Consider the following 19,208-nt stretch of genomic DNA (forward strand, 5'->3'; position numbering starts at 1 on the left):
AATTAGGTGAAGAAAATCTTTTGCCAGAATTTAATTTTAAAATCATAACTTATGTTGGAAACCAAGTGGTAAAAGGTTAGAATTCTGCTTGCCTCATTCAGTGGAATACAGAATGGCAACTGATAAAAGCTGGCTATGGAAGTACGAAATAAATATGAAATGTTAAGTGTTTATTTCAATTAGAATATCTGAACCCACCATCTGTGGTGGCCATCTTGCTAAGGGGACACGTACCTAACAAATCTCTTAAGAGGCATTCCCAATCTGCTTGAATAAGCTATTGTATAAGAAAACTTGGAGCGACCACTTTGGCCTCACATTTCCTTCGCTCCACATCCTGTGGCACAAAGCATGAACTCAGCAGGCTGGGGTGCTGGGCTGCCTGCTGCCTTGTGATAATCCCCTCTCCCAGTAGGGGCCTCCACTGATGCATGGCTAAGAACATGCTTCCTCTTTTGCTTGCACCCCAGTGGGGTATCCATTCCTAACTTGGGCCCAAATCCAGACTGCTAAGGAAGGGCTCCAGATGCTGCCAGAGATATTTTTGGATTGGTTTCTAAACAATCATTTATTTGAAAGAGGAGTACAGGTACAGTGTGAAAACCAGCAATACTGGTTAATTTTGGAGAGATTCTCTCCCTCCCCCTCCCCGACCAGATCTAAGGTCTAACTACCACCTGTTCAACAGAAGCTGGCTGTTTGCCTCACTTTCCTTCAGGGAGCCACTGACTAAGGATCTCCACCAGCATGAACCTAATGTCTCCCGACAGGCCTTCACTAGCCAAGAGGGACCCGGGTCGAGTGCACCAGTTATTGGTCACAGGATACACAGCCCATAGAAAGACTCCTGTGGTGCAACCAGCTGAAAGCCAACTAGAGAAGATGGGGAGTGTACATTTGTCCTGACACAGCTTTGCTCCTGCTGGCTGCCAACTCACTCCATGTCTGCGGCCAAGCTTCTGTTAGACTAGTCTTCTGTGGCTAAAACCATGGTAAAGCACGGGGTAAATATATTATCTTCCCAAGCTCATACAATAAGAAGCAACCATGGCTAGGGCACAAGGGTACTAGAAGGCAGCTTGATTGATTCTGGTGGAAGATTTTGAGACCATGTATTTCAGGCATTTTGTTTATAATTCTGTGCAATAGCAAATTTGTACCATGATTAGACCTTGGAGCAAAGAAGTTGACACTGGATGTAGTCTGTGCAAGAGTGATGGTGGAAGTGGGGAACTGGGAAATAAAAGATTTTTTTTTTTACCGTAATCCCCTATATCTCTCAAAGATGTCCACCAGAAACATATTCTGGCGTAAGGGATACATGTACTATAGATACCGTTCAGTAACAGATGCTATTCAAGGGAGCCCTAAGAAAACTTTCTCCTTTCAGGTATGAATGATTGGTTAGAATTGGCCACTTCAGAAATGTTGTAATCAAGAAACCTAGGCTGCTTCCATACTGTGCAATCACACTAAACTGAGTCTTTGCAGTTGATCCTGCTTACTGGCTGACTACTGAACATTTGGTTATAGATCACGCATACTATAGGGTTACATAGTGCATAAACAGGGAGCCAAGACAAGGCACCTCTACACTTATCACTGTGAGCATGTACCTGTTTTAGGAATAAGAGCCTGAGGCTGTGGTGAGACAAGCATAAAGACTGGTGATCCACCACAACAACCAGCAACTCAACTCACCTTCACTAATTTCCAAGCCTTCTCTGGAACTCGGGACACATCACTCCTCAGGCGTACAACCTAAAAAGCACAGAGTTTAGGGACCTGGCACCTGACGTTAGGGATTAGGGAAGAGCAGGAGGCCCTCCCAACTTCAGATAGAGAGAGAAAATGTGGCTCAGGATCTTTGTGGCTGTCACTTAAAATATTCCTGGGACTTTGATTTTATCCTGGAAGCCTTGAGCAAAGACAATGGTGAAGTGCTGTTCAGAGTCTGGATGTGGTTATATGGATTACACCATGGGTTTGCTTCCATGGAATAATTCAAAAAACCAATTATTAAAGGATAGCCCTAGAAAAGAACAAATTATAAATAATACTTGACAGAACTATTTTCAAGAATCTCTTAGTAGTGTTGTTTCTCATGAGGCACTCTCATTATGCAAGTGTGGCAACTGGGGCTAATGATTTAAGTAGGCCAAGTCACCTTTTCATGGGTAAAAGTATATTTTTAATAAATGGAACTCATTTCTATGGTCATTCAAAGGGTAAGTAAATCATACAGTCTTCTACCACTTAATCTAGTTCTTGCACACACTCTCCCCCAAATCCTCTAAAAACACAACTTATTATAGTTATAGTAGGTATTAAGTAAGACTTTACCAGGTCCTCATCTCCACTTCTAACATCTTTATTTTCATTCACACGTGTTACCTATTCGTATTTCATTTCTGCCTCCACACTGCCTCTCTCTGAAACCTGTCCCACTTTCTGCATCCAAAACAACTTCTGTACCTTCCTCCTAAGAGATACTCAACTCTCTGGGAAGAGTGACCTGACATAAAGAGTAGAGGAATAATGGCCCATGGAATGAAAAAGGGGGTGTCATATGTATATTTTTATTGCTCTGTCAAATCAGCTATTTTCACTTTTCATTATATTGTCAAATTTTACTCAAAAATGTTCCTACAATCTTTTTTGCCTTTCTATTTCTGTCCCTCATACTAGCCTCGTTAGTGAAAACTTGAACCTACCCCAAATGCAAGCAATCAGAGTTCACCTTCTGGTGGCCTGTTAATACCTTCAAACTCTAATTTCTGGTTTCTCTGGGCAGGCAATGCCCGGGGCAATAGGAGAAGTCCTGCTCCCATTTTAGTTTTCCTATTGAACACTTCTCCATGTTGACCATCAGCTAAAACATATGCAACACCTCAACCGGTGGACCAAGACAATTGGCAGTTGCCCAGGAAGTATATCTTTTTCTCAGTAAGACGACAGAAAACGGGCAAGTTAACTGTGTACGTATTTTCAGTGACGTCACCTTGGAGGAAACACAGAATATTTGTGCAGTGTAATACACACAGTGTTCTGGGTGAGGTTCTGCTACTTGCTAGCCTAGCACAGTACCTGGGAGATAACAGGTATTCAATAAATATTTTCATTTAATGAATTAACCCAATAATCCTAGTTAAATTATTTAGCCTCTCAGAGTCTCAGCTTCTTCAGCTGTAAAGTGGAAAAAATAATAACACAACGAATAATATCATGAATTAAGAGGCAGTCTAGTGAAATGATTAGGACCTAGTCTGAAGCCCAAGGTTAGCCATTGGGGTGGCCATTTACTAGGTGATTTTGATCAAATTCCTTACCCTCCAAATTTCTGTTTTCTCAAATATAAAATGAGGATGATAGTAGGTCTAATTTATGAAAATTTTTAGAGGATTTGAGTAGTTAATTCATGCAAAGTACTTCGAACAGTCCTGGCACAGAATAAAATTTCCATGAGTGTTAACTGTTATTATTATTGTGATATCATGCTATATGATATATATAGCACTGCCAGCACAATGTCAGAAACACTTGGAAAGTTTTTAGCATATAGTAAGCACCAAATAAACACTAGCTATTAGCCCTTAGAACAGGTGGTCAGTAGGGGTCCCTGGGTGGCTCATAAATGTCCAACTTTGGCTCGAGTCATGATCTTCCTGCTCTGCTTGTGGGTTTGAGCCCCACTTTGGGCTCTGTGCTGACAGCTCAGAGCCTGGAGCCTGCTTCGGATTCTGTGTTTCCCTCTCACTGCCAGTCCCCTGCTCAAGCTTTGTCTCTCTCTCTCTCTCTCTCTCTCTCAAATAAAGAAACATTGAAAAAAAATTTTAAAAAGAACAGGTGGTCAGTAAATGCTCACTATTATTAAATAATATATAGACAAATATTAGTCTGACATTAAGACTATGAGGCATGCAACAAGAGGACAGTCCCTTTTCTTTGTGCTTTATCTGGATTAGACGCTGCAAAGTAGATACACGTTCCAAGTTGGTATGTGTGTAGCCTTAGTAATGGTTACAGAGTGATCAGAGGGAAGAGAGCCCTAATGGAAGGCAGCTTAACTCCTACACTTCTATCTTCTATCTTCTGGGAGGAGGAACAGGAAAAGCAGAGGGAAAGGAGACAGGAGGAAAACAGAATGCTCTGTGGCAACAGAGTTCACCTCAGTTCTGGATTTCAAATCCCTCATCTTCCTTTTCTGAGTCATCCCAAGTTCTTGTTTCCTATTTCTGGGCTAAATTCTCAACTCACTGGATAAGTAGAGATGATTTACACCCCTGGGGCCAATAAATTATCAGAGTTTTCCCAATTCAGATCAGTGAGTCCATCCAATTCTCCAAGTTTTGCTTGATAAATTGATGCACAGAGAGAAAAGGTTCCAGAACACCATCGTTAGAGTTTTAAATTATCAAGAGTCTTTGTGTGGCAGGCTCAGTAAGAACTGAAAGGGGCTGCTTTCATATATGAATATAATATTGGTCTCTGACACTAGACTATGGGGTGAATTGCTTCTTATATAATAGGATGGATTATATCAAGTATCTAGGATCTAGAACTTGCTTAGTTCTCTTGTGACTGATGGCTATCCAGTACCAAAGGTCTAATCTGTGGTTGCAGAGATGAGTTTTTTCCCTTGGGAAATAAAACAGCAAAGATGGGGATGGAATTTGTGATGTTTGTTTTGTCAATCATCATTACACTTAAAACTGATCATGCCTGGATGCATGCCTCTAGACACATACATAGGCAATGTGATACAGTGGAAAGCAAACTTGGGTTTAGAGTAGGATGATTTGGTCAAAGCCAGGGTATCTCACTGAACAAGTTTTTAACCTTCCTGAAATCTCTTTCATATTCTGTAAAATGAAGATAATTATACCTACTAAATAGGACATTGCTGAGAAGACTAGATGAGAAAATGTAATGAATAACTCCACAAAGTGGTTAAGCACAGAAGTAGAAACCCAACACAGGTTAGAGAAAGGTTGAAGATAAAACATATTCTCAAATAGTATTTCCTAGGCATTTCTCATTCTACATTACCTAAAAATACAGAATTTGTAACCTATAGCATGGACAACGTTTTAATACCCAGTGCCTAGAACTTCAGCAATTTTAAGAATGGTAGGGTTGGAAAGTATTAAGGCAGCTACACCTGCTGGGGAGTGTGATATTACAGCCCATGTCTCACACATGCAAATGGTCAGAAAAAAAAGTACAGTTGAGAACTCAGACCATCAAGCAAGAAAAGATTTCTAATGACTCAGGAAAGCGGGCCAAAAGGGAGTGTGGAAGGAAGTGGTCGGGAACACTTAGAGACAGGAAAGGACAGTAAGTGGTTGAAGGCTGAAAAGAAAGGGTTAAAATAAAAGTTGAGAATTGCAATTCTCAGCAAATGTAAAGACACTGGTGTACTAAGGTGTTCTGCACATTTCAGCATTGTCTATCGTTTTGCAATTTTCCTCATCAAATGGTGTGGGAGAGATTGTCCACAGAAACACATTTCCAATTTTGTAACGGAAGTTGATCAGAAAATGTAATTCACACTGAAGAAAGTTGTTTCAAAGCCAACTTTGCTTAAACACATCTATTCAGTAAAGCAAAGGATAGTGGCGCTGGGGAGCCATGCAGGCCTAGGGGAAAACAAAATCTCAATAAGTATGCCAAATGTGTTTTATATTTCAAGATTCCTTCAACAGAGACATTATGGGGAGATAAAAATTAGGAAAACACTGAACTTAACTAATTCAAAATGTTGAGAAAATATTTTGCATTTATGTTTTATAACCAAGTGCTTTTCCCACATTTGTCCCAAGGCAGCAGACGAAGCACTATATTCACCATTGCTAATACTAGCAATTGGAACATGCTCTTTGGCAAGGCAGAAATAAGATAATTGTTCAACATAGGCTGGCTTTTCAGAAATACTGGAAGCATTGCCTGTAATTATAGACATCTGTCACTGCTAGCCACTCAGTACTAACCCTGACATCAATATACAACCATAGCACTAAACTGCCTGCAGGCATAGCAATGGAGACCAGATACGCTAGGCAGGCAATCATCTGCTTCATCCACACTATCTGTCAAAGGTTCCCAACCACAAATAGCTCTTACATTTTGTATCCTTAGGATAATATGTTGATTTATTTTAGATTCTCTAATATTTACAGTCTGGGCCATCTACTAAAATAAAGAAACAAAACTTATGGCTAATGGAGGCAGTTACTGTTCACAGTCATCATAAAAGGTCATAGCTCAACCCTCAAATGTTAAAAATTGATGGCAGCTTTAACCATGTGCTATCATACAGATGTTTCCTTTTGTAGAGGCAATTATTTTCAATAGCAATTCAAAATGGTAAATACAATCTTTCATCAGCAAGTATGTTGCCACCCCAGTCTAATGGAAATGCTCATATTTTAAAGCTTTTTTTGAAAAAGTAAAGATAGGTTCAATGTTGGGTATTGAAGAATACAGATTGCCAGTCTGGGTTTAGCTGTACATATAGTACCGTATCTGCCAACAGTTTTTACATATACAAATGATGTGATATCTGAAAAGCAGGAAATGATACTGCAGGATAAAACACTTGGTTAACGAATGAGTCAACTGACATACAATCTTGCTAGGTGTTAAGCTTACTGAAATATACATGTGCGTGTACATTCATATTTTTAAAAGCCCAAAGACACACCGTAGTTTTACATGCTACTCTCTTTTTTTCTATTAAGCAGCCAGAGAAGCAAGCTGAAAATTTTAGACATTTAGACTAATTAGGAATAAGCACTCACAATTATCATAATGTGTTCCTAAAAACACAGATATTTCTTGGTCTGATCACAACAGCCTATGCTGAAGAAAAACTATTAATTACTGACAGACAGTTAGCTTACAAGTGAGCTGCATCTTAAAAACCTCTTTTAAAATACAATTGCTAAATGCCTTACAGTGCTGTAATGTGAGACAGGTTCAAATCTTATTACTTCACTGAAATTAAAACCTAAGTTTTAATACTGTTCAAGTCGAACAATGATTCCACACTTTATTGCTTTTGAAATCCCTTGATGATCATAGGAAAAAATGCCCCCGAGAAAAAAAGACTGTTTTCGATAAACAGAAAATACAGTTTGCACTCTTAGCCTCTTTGTCATCACAAAAAAAGGATTTAATGCCAATTCTTTAAAAAAAGACTTTTTTTCCACAAAATGTGCACCTTGTGTGCCATTTGTAAAATCAGTTCACTTTCTTTTATTTATTACTGCAGCGCGGCAAGGCAATAAAGAAGCTACCGATAGCTAATAAATTACATGCCTTTTAAAACAATTCTCTTGCTACAGAAACATGTAACTACAAAGGTTTACATTTACATGGTACACCACATGAAATGTCTATATTTGTGTCCTATTAACCATTTTGGCAAATTGCGGACTTTTACCAAATAGCTGGTAGAGAAAAAGGCAAAGTGATTCACGTATGCCGACACAATATAAAATAAAAAGCCTTTCTAGTAAACTACTCTTACACTACCTGCACTTCCTAAAAATCTTCCAAAATTTACTGAAACACATGCTTTGATAAATCATTTTATGCATCAAAAAAGTATTCAAAGGTGTTCTAATCAGGGTTAATTTAAACTTTACTCAGTGAACAGCGAGACCTAAAGTACTTTTTTCCCCCTAATTTATTTTCCTAGTATCATGCAGTCTTTTAAAAATCATAGCTCCTAGCAGTTACTTAGAATAAATTATAAAAAGCAAGATCATTGTTAGAATAAATTATAAAAAGCAAGATCATAGGATGTAAGGCAAAAATGCCCCAAATCTATTCCTTGACATATTTTGTATTTTTAAGACACAAAACTTGGTTATTTATTTATTTAATAAATGTTCATATCAAAGATGTCTTGCTTAGTTATAACCTTTCTTTTAAAACAGTATTAATCTTCACATATCCACAAGCACTAACTAAAGGCCTTACTTTATCAAAGTAAGCTGTTTATTTGGTCTTTCTGTCTTATCTATGAACAAATGGAATCCTGAAATATCTGTACTCCAATTCTAGGATTAAATTGTTAAATTAATCAGGGTATTTGCTTAATGCTCTCATCCTCCACTCTCATGATGAACATGTATTTATGAGGTAGTGTACTGTCTTTTATTATTAATTTCCTCCATTTCCTGTAATAGCTATCATAGCTGTGGCTTTTTTTGGTTTCATACCTACAAATTTCAACTTTGTTCAATTATGCATGATGAACAATGCTTCAATTTCCAAAGCACAAACAACTTTGTTCCTTTTCATATTTACTCTGAGATAATAGTCTACTGTACAAATGAATAAAAATTCTGTATTCTGTAGCACTCCATTCAGATCTACTTCCCCCACCTTGCTTTGGAAATTAGCTTATGACGATAAACAATCAGGAATATGTGGGAGGTATACCGTTTTTGAAGAGTTCAATGAAATAATTTTTTTTCACCTTCACAGATTTTTTTAAAGGGGAATTATTACCATCGTGATGATATTCTGCAAACCATGTATCTATACATGCAAAGAATCCTAGTATATTTCCCAATTTGTCTTTCGCTCCTTTTTCATAGTAAATACTCCTGTTTTGAAATCATGACCTTTCTTCATACTGTAGCTGATTTAAAATGGTAAAATTCTCAATTAGCAACCAAGAAAAATAGGTGACAAAACAACTACTTTCTCTATGGCCCTCATCTTCTTCCCTTATCTCATTAACAGAATTTATTTTAAATATTTAATTACTTGGATTATCTTCTTTTTGGCCAAGAGAAGGCTCATTCATTGTATTGTCTCTCTTGGATCATTAAGAACGTGCATTCAAAGGACAGGTATCATGAACCCCATTTTTTTACATGGGGAAAATCAAATAGCGTCAGGAGCTAGCTCAAGATTACACAGTAAAATGACCTCTTATTCACAGGTCTCACTATTTGACAACACTGCTTCCTAGCTATTGGGAAAAATATGTATTCATGGACATTTATTCTGGTAAATCCAAATTCAACTTTCTATCGAGTGCTATTTCAACGTATGTAAGATAATCCTGACTTACCTCTGGCACCGATATGACAGAGTAGAACTAGTGGGTAGTTCTTGGTGCCGACGGAGAGGGGAAGGGAATTCATTTGTTTTACTATCACCTTCTTAGAAGCATGCAGCATTTACTTTGACATCAACCTCCTTGATTTGGCAAACAATCTGAAGTGTATTGATATTTACATTTCTTGGTCTTGTTTTGCAATCTTGAGTGGGAAAGTGGGAAACATAAAGCTGGACTTTTCTGGCATCTCTTTGCACCAATACGTAACCAGTTGTATTTTACTTACCTGTTTATGTCATACACAGAACTGAATGATGCTAAAAGAAGCCCTGAGTATTGCCCAGAAATCCTTCCAGGACTTGTCCAAGATGACATTAGGTGACTTCCTTTATGTTCCCACTGTTCTTGGGCATATCAGTCATGGGCCTCATCATACCGAATAATGATTGCCTGTCAGCTTTGTCTGTGTCCTCCGCCAGCCTGTGAGGGCAGGGCTATCTGTCCCTAGTCATATTGTGTTCTGATGTTTAGCACGTAGTAGGCAATTACACATACACTTGACCCTCCAACAACAAGGGTTTGAACTGCACAGGTCCACTTACAAGCGGATTTTTTACAGTATGGTACTATAAATGTATTTTCTCTAATTACGATTTTCTTAAGAATATTTTCTTTTCTCTAGATTTACTTACAATACATATAATATTCAAAATATGTGTGAATCTACTGTTTATGTTACTGGTAAAGCTTCTGGTCAAAAGTAGGTTATTAGCAGGAAAATTATGGGGGACTTGAAAGTTAAACTTGAGTTTTTGACAGTGTAAAGGGGTTGGCACCCTTAATACCCCTGTTGTTCAAGGGTTAACTGTATTTGTAATTCCAGTGTGTTTTTTTTCCAACACCAAGCAGTTCTTCAATTCTCAGTGGGAACTGATTGGATGTCTCCAAAATTTAACTCCATTCTGACACTATCTACCTTCAAATAGTATCAGATCTCACAGGGTAAGGACTCAGTCCCACAAAACTGCCCCTAACTCAGACACCAACTGAAAGTCCAGAGTGTCATCTGTGCTTCTGACTGGGTAGCTACAGATTGAAGGTTCTAATGACCCCCTCTTCGGGTTTGATTAATTTGCTAGAGTAGGCCATAGAATTCAGAGAAACATTTTACTTGCTTATTGGTTTATTATAAAAGGATGTACCTCAGGAGCATCCAGATGGAAGAGATACTTGGGGCAAGGTACGTGGGAAGGGGTGCGGAGTTTCCATGTTCTCTGAGCCACTATCCTCAAATCTCTATGTTCACCAACTCAGAAGCTTTCTGAACCACATCCCTTTGGCTTTTTACGGAAGGCTTCCTTACCTAGGCATGGCTGATTAAGTCACCGGCCCTTGGTGACTGAACTCAAACTCCACCCTTTCTCCTTTTCCCAGAGTCCTGGGAGTGGGACTGAAAGTACCAACGCTCTAATCACATGGTTGAGTCCCCCTGGCAAGCAGCCCCCATCCTTAGATGCTTTTCTAAAGTCACCTCTTTAACATAAACTCACATGTTGGTAAAAGGGGTTTGTTAAGAATATCGAGACACCTTTACTGGCTCTTATCACTTAGGAAATTCCAACGGTTTGAGGAGCTCTGTGCCTGAAAAGGGGACAAAGACCAAACATATATTTCTTATCATAAATCACAATATCACAGTAATTATAAGTATTTGATTAATGAATGAAAGAATACAAGAGTGGCACTGATTCAGCCCCAAATAACATTGTTACAGCTACTAGAAAAATCCTTTTCTGATTTACAATCCTTAAAAACTGAACATCGTCTGGTTTCAGTCCACTATCTCCTAAATAAAACACTGCTCTCATTAACAACATTTGCTTCAGAAAAATAACTAGGATCAGAATAAAATTTCTCTGCTTTTGTTGCAATGAAATTTGACGATCTCACCTTATCTAATCCACAGTCAATCAATCAATAAGAAAATAGTTGATGATCTAGCACTGTCTTAATTGTATTGACAAATATAAGATATATAGAGGACATTGACTCTGTCTTCAAGATTTTAAACATAAAGCACAAAACAAAGAAGCAAGATTGGGAATTACAGTTCATCATTTAATAGATTTAGAGTTAATCAGACCTAAAGGTCAAGTCTTGTACATGTAACTTCCTACCACTGTATTCTTAGCCAAGTTATTTCATGGTAGAACTAGGGTTAAGAACCCTAGTTCATCATAAGATTAGTTTGAGGTTTATAAGATGTATTGCATGTAAAAGCTTATCATCACAGCGCCTGGCAGATAACAAACAATAAATGACTGTTAACATTGTCATTATTATTATTTAACTAAGTTTTAATGAATATGACCCAGGTATTAAGAACTGCAAGAATGATACTTGAATAGAACATTGAAGAACGGGGTGGGGGGAGGCAAGAACACTGAAGAATGGTGATGGGGTGGGGGAGGGGGAGGGGTGGGGAAGAAGGAAAAAGAGAACAAAACAATTTAAGATAAAGATGGTGAGAGTCAGCCTGATAGAGTGGAGCTATTGGGGCTAAAATTGGCTAGTAGATGGGGCTAGATGATGGAGGACCTTAGAAGCCAAGGAGTGATGGTTTGATGTGGGCAAAGAGTCTTTTGAGTGGGAGGAGGCCTCTGATGAAAGTGGTGTTTAAGATTTGTCCAACTACAGTAAGTATGATGGACCACAGCAAGACAGGTCAAGGCTTTACCCTTCTTGGACCCTTTGTTGTCTCTAATACCATGCATTCCCTCTCTTTGATATTCCAGCTTTTATTTATACACTACTCTTTAGTTTTTCATTTTCCTAATTCTTTATTTTCAGTTAGAAATTTCTGTTCTCCACATCCTTCAACTGACAGTGTTTTCCCTCCATCCTCATACACCCAGTTTCTCGGGGGAGGCTTATCTGTTTATATAAGATTTTAATTAAATATGTCCAAAATATGGGGCGCCTGGGTGGCTCAGTCGATTAAGCGCCCGACTCTTGGTTTCAGCTCAGGTCATGAGCTCGCAGTTCATGAGTTTGAGCCCCATGTCGAGCCCCACATAGAGCTCTGTGCTGACAGCTCAGAGCCTGGAACTTGCTTCAGATTCTGTGTCTCTCTCCTTCTCTGCCCTTCCCCTGTTCATGCTCTCTCTCTCTATCCCTATCTCTCAAAAATAAACATTAAAAAAAAATTTTTTTTAATATGTTCCAAAATAACTCTAAATCCATAGCTCTAAAAGTAAGTACTGAATGTGGAAAAGAAATCCCTCTCTGCCTCTACTGTATTACTGAAGAAAAGGAGAAGGGTTGGGAATTGAAAAGAAATGCCAACGTGGCCAAATTATGACAATTTGGCTCCATTTCTTTGAATAAGAGGAAGGTCTAAGGTAGGTCTCAAAAGAGATTACTCCTGACTATGTTAATTATATAATAATACAACATATCAGCTCAAAGGCTCATTTGGGTCCAGTAAGAGTAAGTTTCTGATTATAATTCCAATGACCTACCCTCCAACTATGACCATTAACCCAAAAGGTTGGAGATGTAGTCCAGATATTTCTATTTTTCCTTAGTAACTAGTTCATAATCTTTCACTCATGGATATTCAATGTATTTTCAGTTTGTGGCACTTAAAAGTAAGTTCTATAAATTTTATCATCAATTATAGAAAGTAAAACTTCCTCTTATTTTTTCTAAGGCGACTCCCGAATTTAAATACTTAAGAAATTTTCAAGTCCTACCAAGACCCTGATTTAAAAAAAAAAAAAACCCACAACTTGACCTTCCCTCTTAAGTGTTAAGGAAGAGACCTAAGACTTTCATACTATTGAATTTATAGTGTATAAGTGAGCTGTGCTATAAAAAAAAAAAAAAGTGAAAATAGATTCTATTAACATTGTGCTTTTAAATCATTCGAGCCACTGAATCTTTGGAGTCTGTTTTGCATAGACCACATTTTTGGGTAGTGACAAAGGTCCAAAAACATGTAACAACATAACCATTTAATTCTGACTATAATCTTGAAAGGCTACTAGAGGTCTTAATGTTGACAGACAAAAGTTTGAGGAAAAAACAAACCAGCTACTGTAAATTATTAGAAACAGGCCACAATTGTTCTTCTTTTCAAGTGAAAGCATTCTTAAAAACCTTGGAAAAAGCAGAAGCAGAGGACCAAATGCCAACAGTATTTCTCAATGACTAGAGAAGAAAATAAAATGCCTATATATGACCAAAGCCTAGAGAAAGGAACTTCACAAACCAAATGAAGTGTGCTTACCTGCAACTAAATAAAATGTGCCATCCCTGACTCCTTATCCGGAAACCTTCTATCACTAGCAAATCATCTCCTTACTACAACATTTTGGAAAAGCAGTGGAGAAGAGCCAGAGAAACTGGAGTTCAGATCCCTAGTCTCCAGTGTGACCTGAACAATTTTCTCCACTTCTCTAAGAATCAATTTCTTCATCCATGAAATGAAGATAATACCTACCTTGTAAGGTTGTAGAGAGGATTAACAATAATTTGGACACAATGCCTAGCACAGTACTTGGTGCACAAACGGTATTTTATAATTACTATTTTTATTGAGAACGTCAGTTGCATATCTAGAAAATAACTAAGCTTACAAAGAATTAGGAATTTTCATTAAATTGTGCAATGCTTTTCTTTCTTTTTTTTTTTTTCAATAAGAAGGGATAAGTAAACCATCATTTACATTCAATTACTATGCATCTGTTGTTAATGTATACACCATGGCCAGGTATCTATTTAAATTTAAATTTTGATGTCTGAGAGTGAGTGAAAGGAAGAAAGACATTTTCACTATGTAACATATAACACACGGCACCCAAATTAAAAAGTAACCATTCTCTGGAGCATTAAATGGCAATATGCTAAAAGCACAAGGTTTTTAAACAGCGGTAAGGATTCCTGGCTTACTGTGAAAAATTCCCAATCATTTTTAAAGCTTTTTTAAAAACTCCAAAATGGCTGACAGTAGGTAAAGAGGATATAAAAGCAGATGGTTCGGACAGCCTGAATACAGAAAAGCAGGTCTTAGCAAAACAGAAGCATTTGCCAGTTTGCCAACACTGCTGGTTCCTGCTTCCACATCCTGCTTGTGTCCCCCCCACATCTGCTCACTGGTGCTCATGTGACACGTTCAACTGACGCAGAGGATGAAGAGGAACAACTTGCAAATCAAGAGCCTACTGAGATCTGTTATTTAAAAATGGAACTCCCTTTTCTTTGCAGGTTTCTCTCACAATTTTAATCTTAGGTGGAAGAATGATCTTTCTTCAAAATTAAGGCAGAGTCTTTACATTTAAGATAATTATTTTAACAATAACACAATAAAGGGATATTAATGCCTCGTTTATGGAAAACATTAATAGAGATAGATGCAAACTAACTCAAATCTTAAACCATGTTTGCAGATTATACCTTCTACATCCCAAATATAATAAAAGAAGAAATTGCCATAAATTAGCATCTAGAAATAGAAAGCAGTCACAGCATCTTAACCAAACTACACATTACTTCGCATAAAATATCACACTCTCTTTGTCTTTGAACAAACTAAGCTAGGAACTTCGAAGGAGACTATGATATAACTTAGAAGAAGGCTGAAAACACAGTAAATTAAGAGAATAAAATTAACAGTTCCATAGTGAGGTGACATGGATAGGAACAGTCTTCCCTCTCAGATTCCCTTATTGGTGTAAAAAGGGATTTTGGAAAATCCCATAATGGGACACTTGCGAAAAATAAGCATAACTCAGACAATAAATAGGAATAGTGGAAAAGGTCCAGAATATCACCAAAAGGGGTCAGGGAGGCTGAGAGTGGATGTTGGTAGATACCAAACTAGGAAAGAAACCTCGTAGAGGAAGCTGAAATGATTTTATGAAATTGGTAATGGTAGCATAACAAGTGAGAAGACTCATACAGGCTAACTGCAGAATCCACGGTTAGGTTTACTTTGCTAACACTCAGCCTGCTAGTTGGCCCCTCTCTGGCTTTCACCTCACCATCTGTGGGGTACTGGAGTTCCAGGAACAGGGATGATGAAACGATAATGAAAATAATATAAACAGCTATCATTTACTGAGTGTTTATTATGTGCAGGATACTATGCTAGGTACTTTACATGCCTTATCTCATCTAATCAATATAACTCTATGAAGCAGGTGGGCCTGAATATTACAGTTTTACCATTAAAGAAACTGAGGTTCAGAGAAGTTATATGATGTGTCTATTGAGTCGCATGGTTGGTAGTGACAGAACTAGGATTTGAACCCAATTAAGAATAATTCCAAAGACCACACTCTTAACCAACTGCCTTTTATATATGATGATGAAATGCTCTAAGAAAACATAATAGTTACAACAATACCAAACAGGATTAAGCTATAAAACTTTCTATAAAGCACATATAAGAGCCTCAGACATGGGTTCATAATCAGTTATACTATGAAAAAAATCACATTCATTAAATGGGCTTTTCCATATGACAATGAAGTTCCATCAATTATATTAAGTAGTTTATAATCTGGTACTTAATTTTTTTACTTTAGTTGTTCAGAAAAGATAAGTGAATCATAATTTTGCTTGTTCTTCCATTTTCCTTAGACATTAACATGCAGTAATTGCCAATATTTACTGCTGTATATGCCCATCGCGGTGCTGAAGTAGGGCTTCTCAGTCTTAGTACTACTGACATTTTGAGTTGGATACTTTTTTGTTGGTGGGGGGTGGGGGGGCAGTTTAGCCCAGGATGTTTAGCAGCATCCCGGGCTTCTATCCACTAGATGCCAGTAGCACCCCTCCCCCAAAAGGTGACAACCAAAAATGTCTTTAAATATTGTCAAATGTTTTCTGGGAGGTAAAAATCACCCCTGGAGAGAACCACTGTGTTAAGCACTTTATGCATATTTCCTCATTTAATGCTCACATTTACCATGAGGTAGGTGCTGTTACTATTCTAGTTTTACAATGAAGAAATTGAGATGAAGCAATTAGGTGTATTCTCTGAGGCAGGAGAACAAATACGTGGCCGAGTTTGGGTTTAAGTTGAAGCGATTTGACTTCAGAACCTATTCTCTTCCTGAGTATACTATACTACTTCTCTAATAAAATAAATTAGGTTTCCCAGCCCTAAAGGATTGTGAAAGATATTTTTTTTCCCGGTTTAACTTACTACTATTACCTGGAGGAAAGTTTTAAAAAGGAATATAAAACAAGGTTCACACAGCTCCAATTTCCTTGACGTGTTCCTCTTATCTTAAGGTGGCATGATATAGAAATTCTTAACTTTTCAGGGGTCATGAACTTCTTTAAAGATACTGACCATATCTCAGAAAAACGTACATGTACAATATTTTGCATAATTGTACTTACCCTACATGATTGTCGTGAGGCTTAAATTATTATAGGTGTCGAGTACCTCACCTAGCACTGGCACCTAGAAGCTATACAATACATGGCAATCCTCTTTTTGATAATTCTATTTTCTTGTTCTGCTCTTTCTACAAAAGAAAGTCTCATCCACTTTCCAATATGCTCCAGATTTCTACTGCTCATCATCTATGTTTCTCTTCATCTCTTCCATGCATGTCATACAAATTTGGTCTTTAGCCTTGTTATGACTATGTGCTCATTTCACCACAATGCCCAGGATGAAAGGAGATCTCCTTGGACGTACCTCCTTACCAATATTAGAGGTAAAATCGCATGAGATTGTTGCAAGGAACACAGAAAATTTGTGCAAAATGTTTGGCATTGTACATTTTAGGTGATTAATAAGTGTTCATTCTTCCTTCTGGGGTCTATTAGACACACTATGGGATTTCTTCCGAAACGCTGTCCTTTGAGTACCTAAAATCAAACCTTAATAACTAAAGTAATGCTTTTCCCTGCCTTTTCTGGGGGGAGGGGGGAGGTCAGTTTTTAAAGGAGAAGTAAAGCATTACACAACCTCATGGAAACACTATTTTTAGGGAATAAAAGTATAGAGGCCACCATGTGACTTTCAAGAGAATCAACATGACATGTACTTTGGGCCTGTTCCCATTTGCAGCTTCATTACTGTCATGGGTAATTTTTGGTGAGATTTCCTGAAGCTATGTAATTGGTTTTTGTTTGTTATTTTACCCATTCTTTCTCTGTAACTCTGATAAAAAAAGGCATCTCTTTATTTTTGATAGTATCAAAACATTTAGGGGGCGCCTGGGTGTCTCAGTTGGTTGAGTGACTGACTTCGGCTCAAGTCACGATCTCACAGTTCGTGAGTTTGAGCCCCAAGTTGGGCTCTGTGCTGACAGCTCAGATCCTGGGTCCCCCTTTGGAGTCAAAGTCTCCCTCTTGCTCTCTCCCCCTCCCCCCACTCATGCTCTGTCTCTCTCTGTCTCTGTCAAAATAAATAAACATTAAAAAATACTAATAAAAAATAAAAACAACATTTAGAAATTCCCAAAAAGTTGCTGAGAAGTTTAAAGGGCCAGGGAACAAAGGAATCTGAGACAGAAATAGGGCAAGTCAACTGTGGGAGCTTTTAGGATATGAATTGTCCCTAGGAATTCACACCAAAGAAAAGTTTCTGCTCCACTTCTGTGTTTTATTAGAGAAAGACAAAGGACTGTGGCTTAACACTGGGTGAAACACAGATTTTTATTTTAAAACATAGGTGGTCAAAGAGATAAATACAGGCTTGGAGACAGAGGATGGTAAGACGAAAGCTTGCCTAAAATGTTGGCTGACTCCAGAGTATAATGCCAAGAAAAATGGCCCGCAAAGACAAACTGTTTGGGGCTTCTAATGATAAAAGAAAGCCTTATGTTTCTTAAGAGCCATTGCTAAGGTTACTAACTAAAATCATTCAAGCTAAAAAATCTGGGTTGACTCTTCTTTACACATAGAAACCTTGGTATTTAATGTCTAGCCTTCATAGTATATGCTAAAGCATCTCTTGATAAAACAATAGCTCTTTCAATTTAATATCATGCAAGTATCATACAAATCATTTAATACTGTATTTAGTCACAAAAAAGCCAAGTGAAACATAAAATACTCTCCCAACAGGCTGCTTCTCCATACCTCTTTACGCCCGGAGCCAAAATCTATCACAAGCAAGAACACTCAAGAGAAATAATAATATAAAAATCATGTGTCCTTCCCATTCTCAGTTCCTTAGAACCAATGCAGAGCACTCCATGGTCTGTGACATCCAAAGAAGATGATGACAAAAGAAACTACAAATTATCCTGTCTCACAGTAAGTCATAATGTCATTTCAAATGAAGCAAAACACGAAAAGGGATTTCACAGAGAGTCAAACACTCAGTTTTAACAGGTCCTCCAAATCTGATCTACGCTGTGTTGTTGCAGACAGATACTCTCAAGGACAAAACACCTTTAACACAACATGTAATAGACACTTGTTGCCTTTGGGCAAGAGGCTGGGGGCAAGTACCAGGGAAGCCAGCAAGTGGAAGGGACTCAAATGGCTAAAGGGCAATGTGTAATTTGTATTTTTTTCCCTCTAAAATTAAGACACTGCCACCAGAATAACTTTTCTGAAATATGTACATTATCAATAACTCTTCTTAATTAATTAAAAGTCTTCAGTGGCACTCTATTTCCCACAGGATAAAAACGTTGCTCCTGAACTTGCTGTGCAGACACCCTCTTGATCTGGCCCTTTCCCAACTGCAGTGATAACCTTTCCCCTAACTCCCACTCTATTGCCCTAAATTTTATCCTGACACATGGGATGACTGTGTCATGCTTTCACATCTCCATGGCTTGTACCCTCTGTTGCCTCTGTTGGGAACAGTTATCCTCCCTTTTACAACCTGGCAAAATCATCTCCACCTTTAAGGTTTAGTTCAAATGTAATTACTCATGGGATGCTTCTCTTGACTTCTTCATATGACACTTATAAACTTCCTTTTGTCATACTCATCTGTCAATTATTTACTCATCCATCTGTCTCTTCCACTAGTCTGTGAGCTCTAAGCATTGTAACTGGGACACAACAGATATTATGTATGTATGTATGTATGTATGTATGTATGTATGTATGTGTGTATGTATGTATGTAAGTATGTATGTATGTA

The 19,208-nt window shown here is 37.8% G+C and overlaps 1 protein-coding gene across 5 annotated transcripts in view; it reads right to left on the minus strand.

The window, feature by feature from the left end:
- Positions 1 to 19,208, minus strand: part of RANBP17 (RAN binding protein 17) — a 330,532-nt gene that overhangs the window by 103,341 nt on the left and 207,983 nt on the right. For 3 of the 5 annotated variants that reach the window (XM_045501687.1, XM_045501675.1, XM_045501698.1), the window contains one exon: positions 1,702 to 1,761. The exons of the other annotated variants lie outside the window; for them this stretch is intronic. In XM_045501687.1, the coding sequence (XP_045357643.1) occupies positions 1,702 to 1,761 (60 nt within the window). The remainder of the gene's footprint in view (positions 1 to 1,701; positions 1,762 to 19,208) is intronic. 5 annotated transcript variants of the gene reach the window in all.

Source organism: Leopardus geoffroyi, chromosome A1 (assembly GCF_018350155.1).
Source record: "Leopardus geoffroyi isolate Oge1 chromosome A1, O.geoffroyi_Oge1_pat1.0, whole genome shotgun sequence".
NCBI classification, from domain to species: Eukaryota; Metazoa; Chordata; class Mammalia; order Carnivora; family Felidae; genus Leopardus; species Leopardus geoffroyi.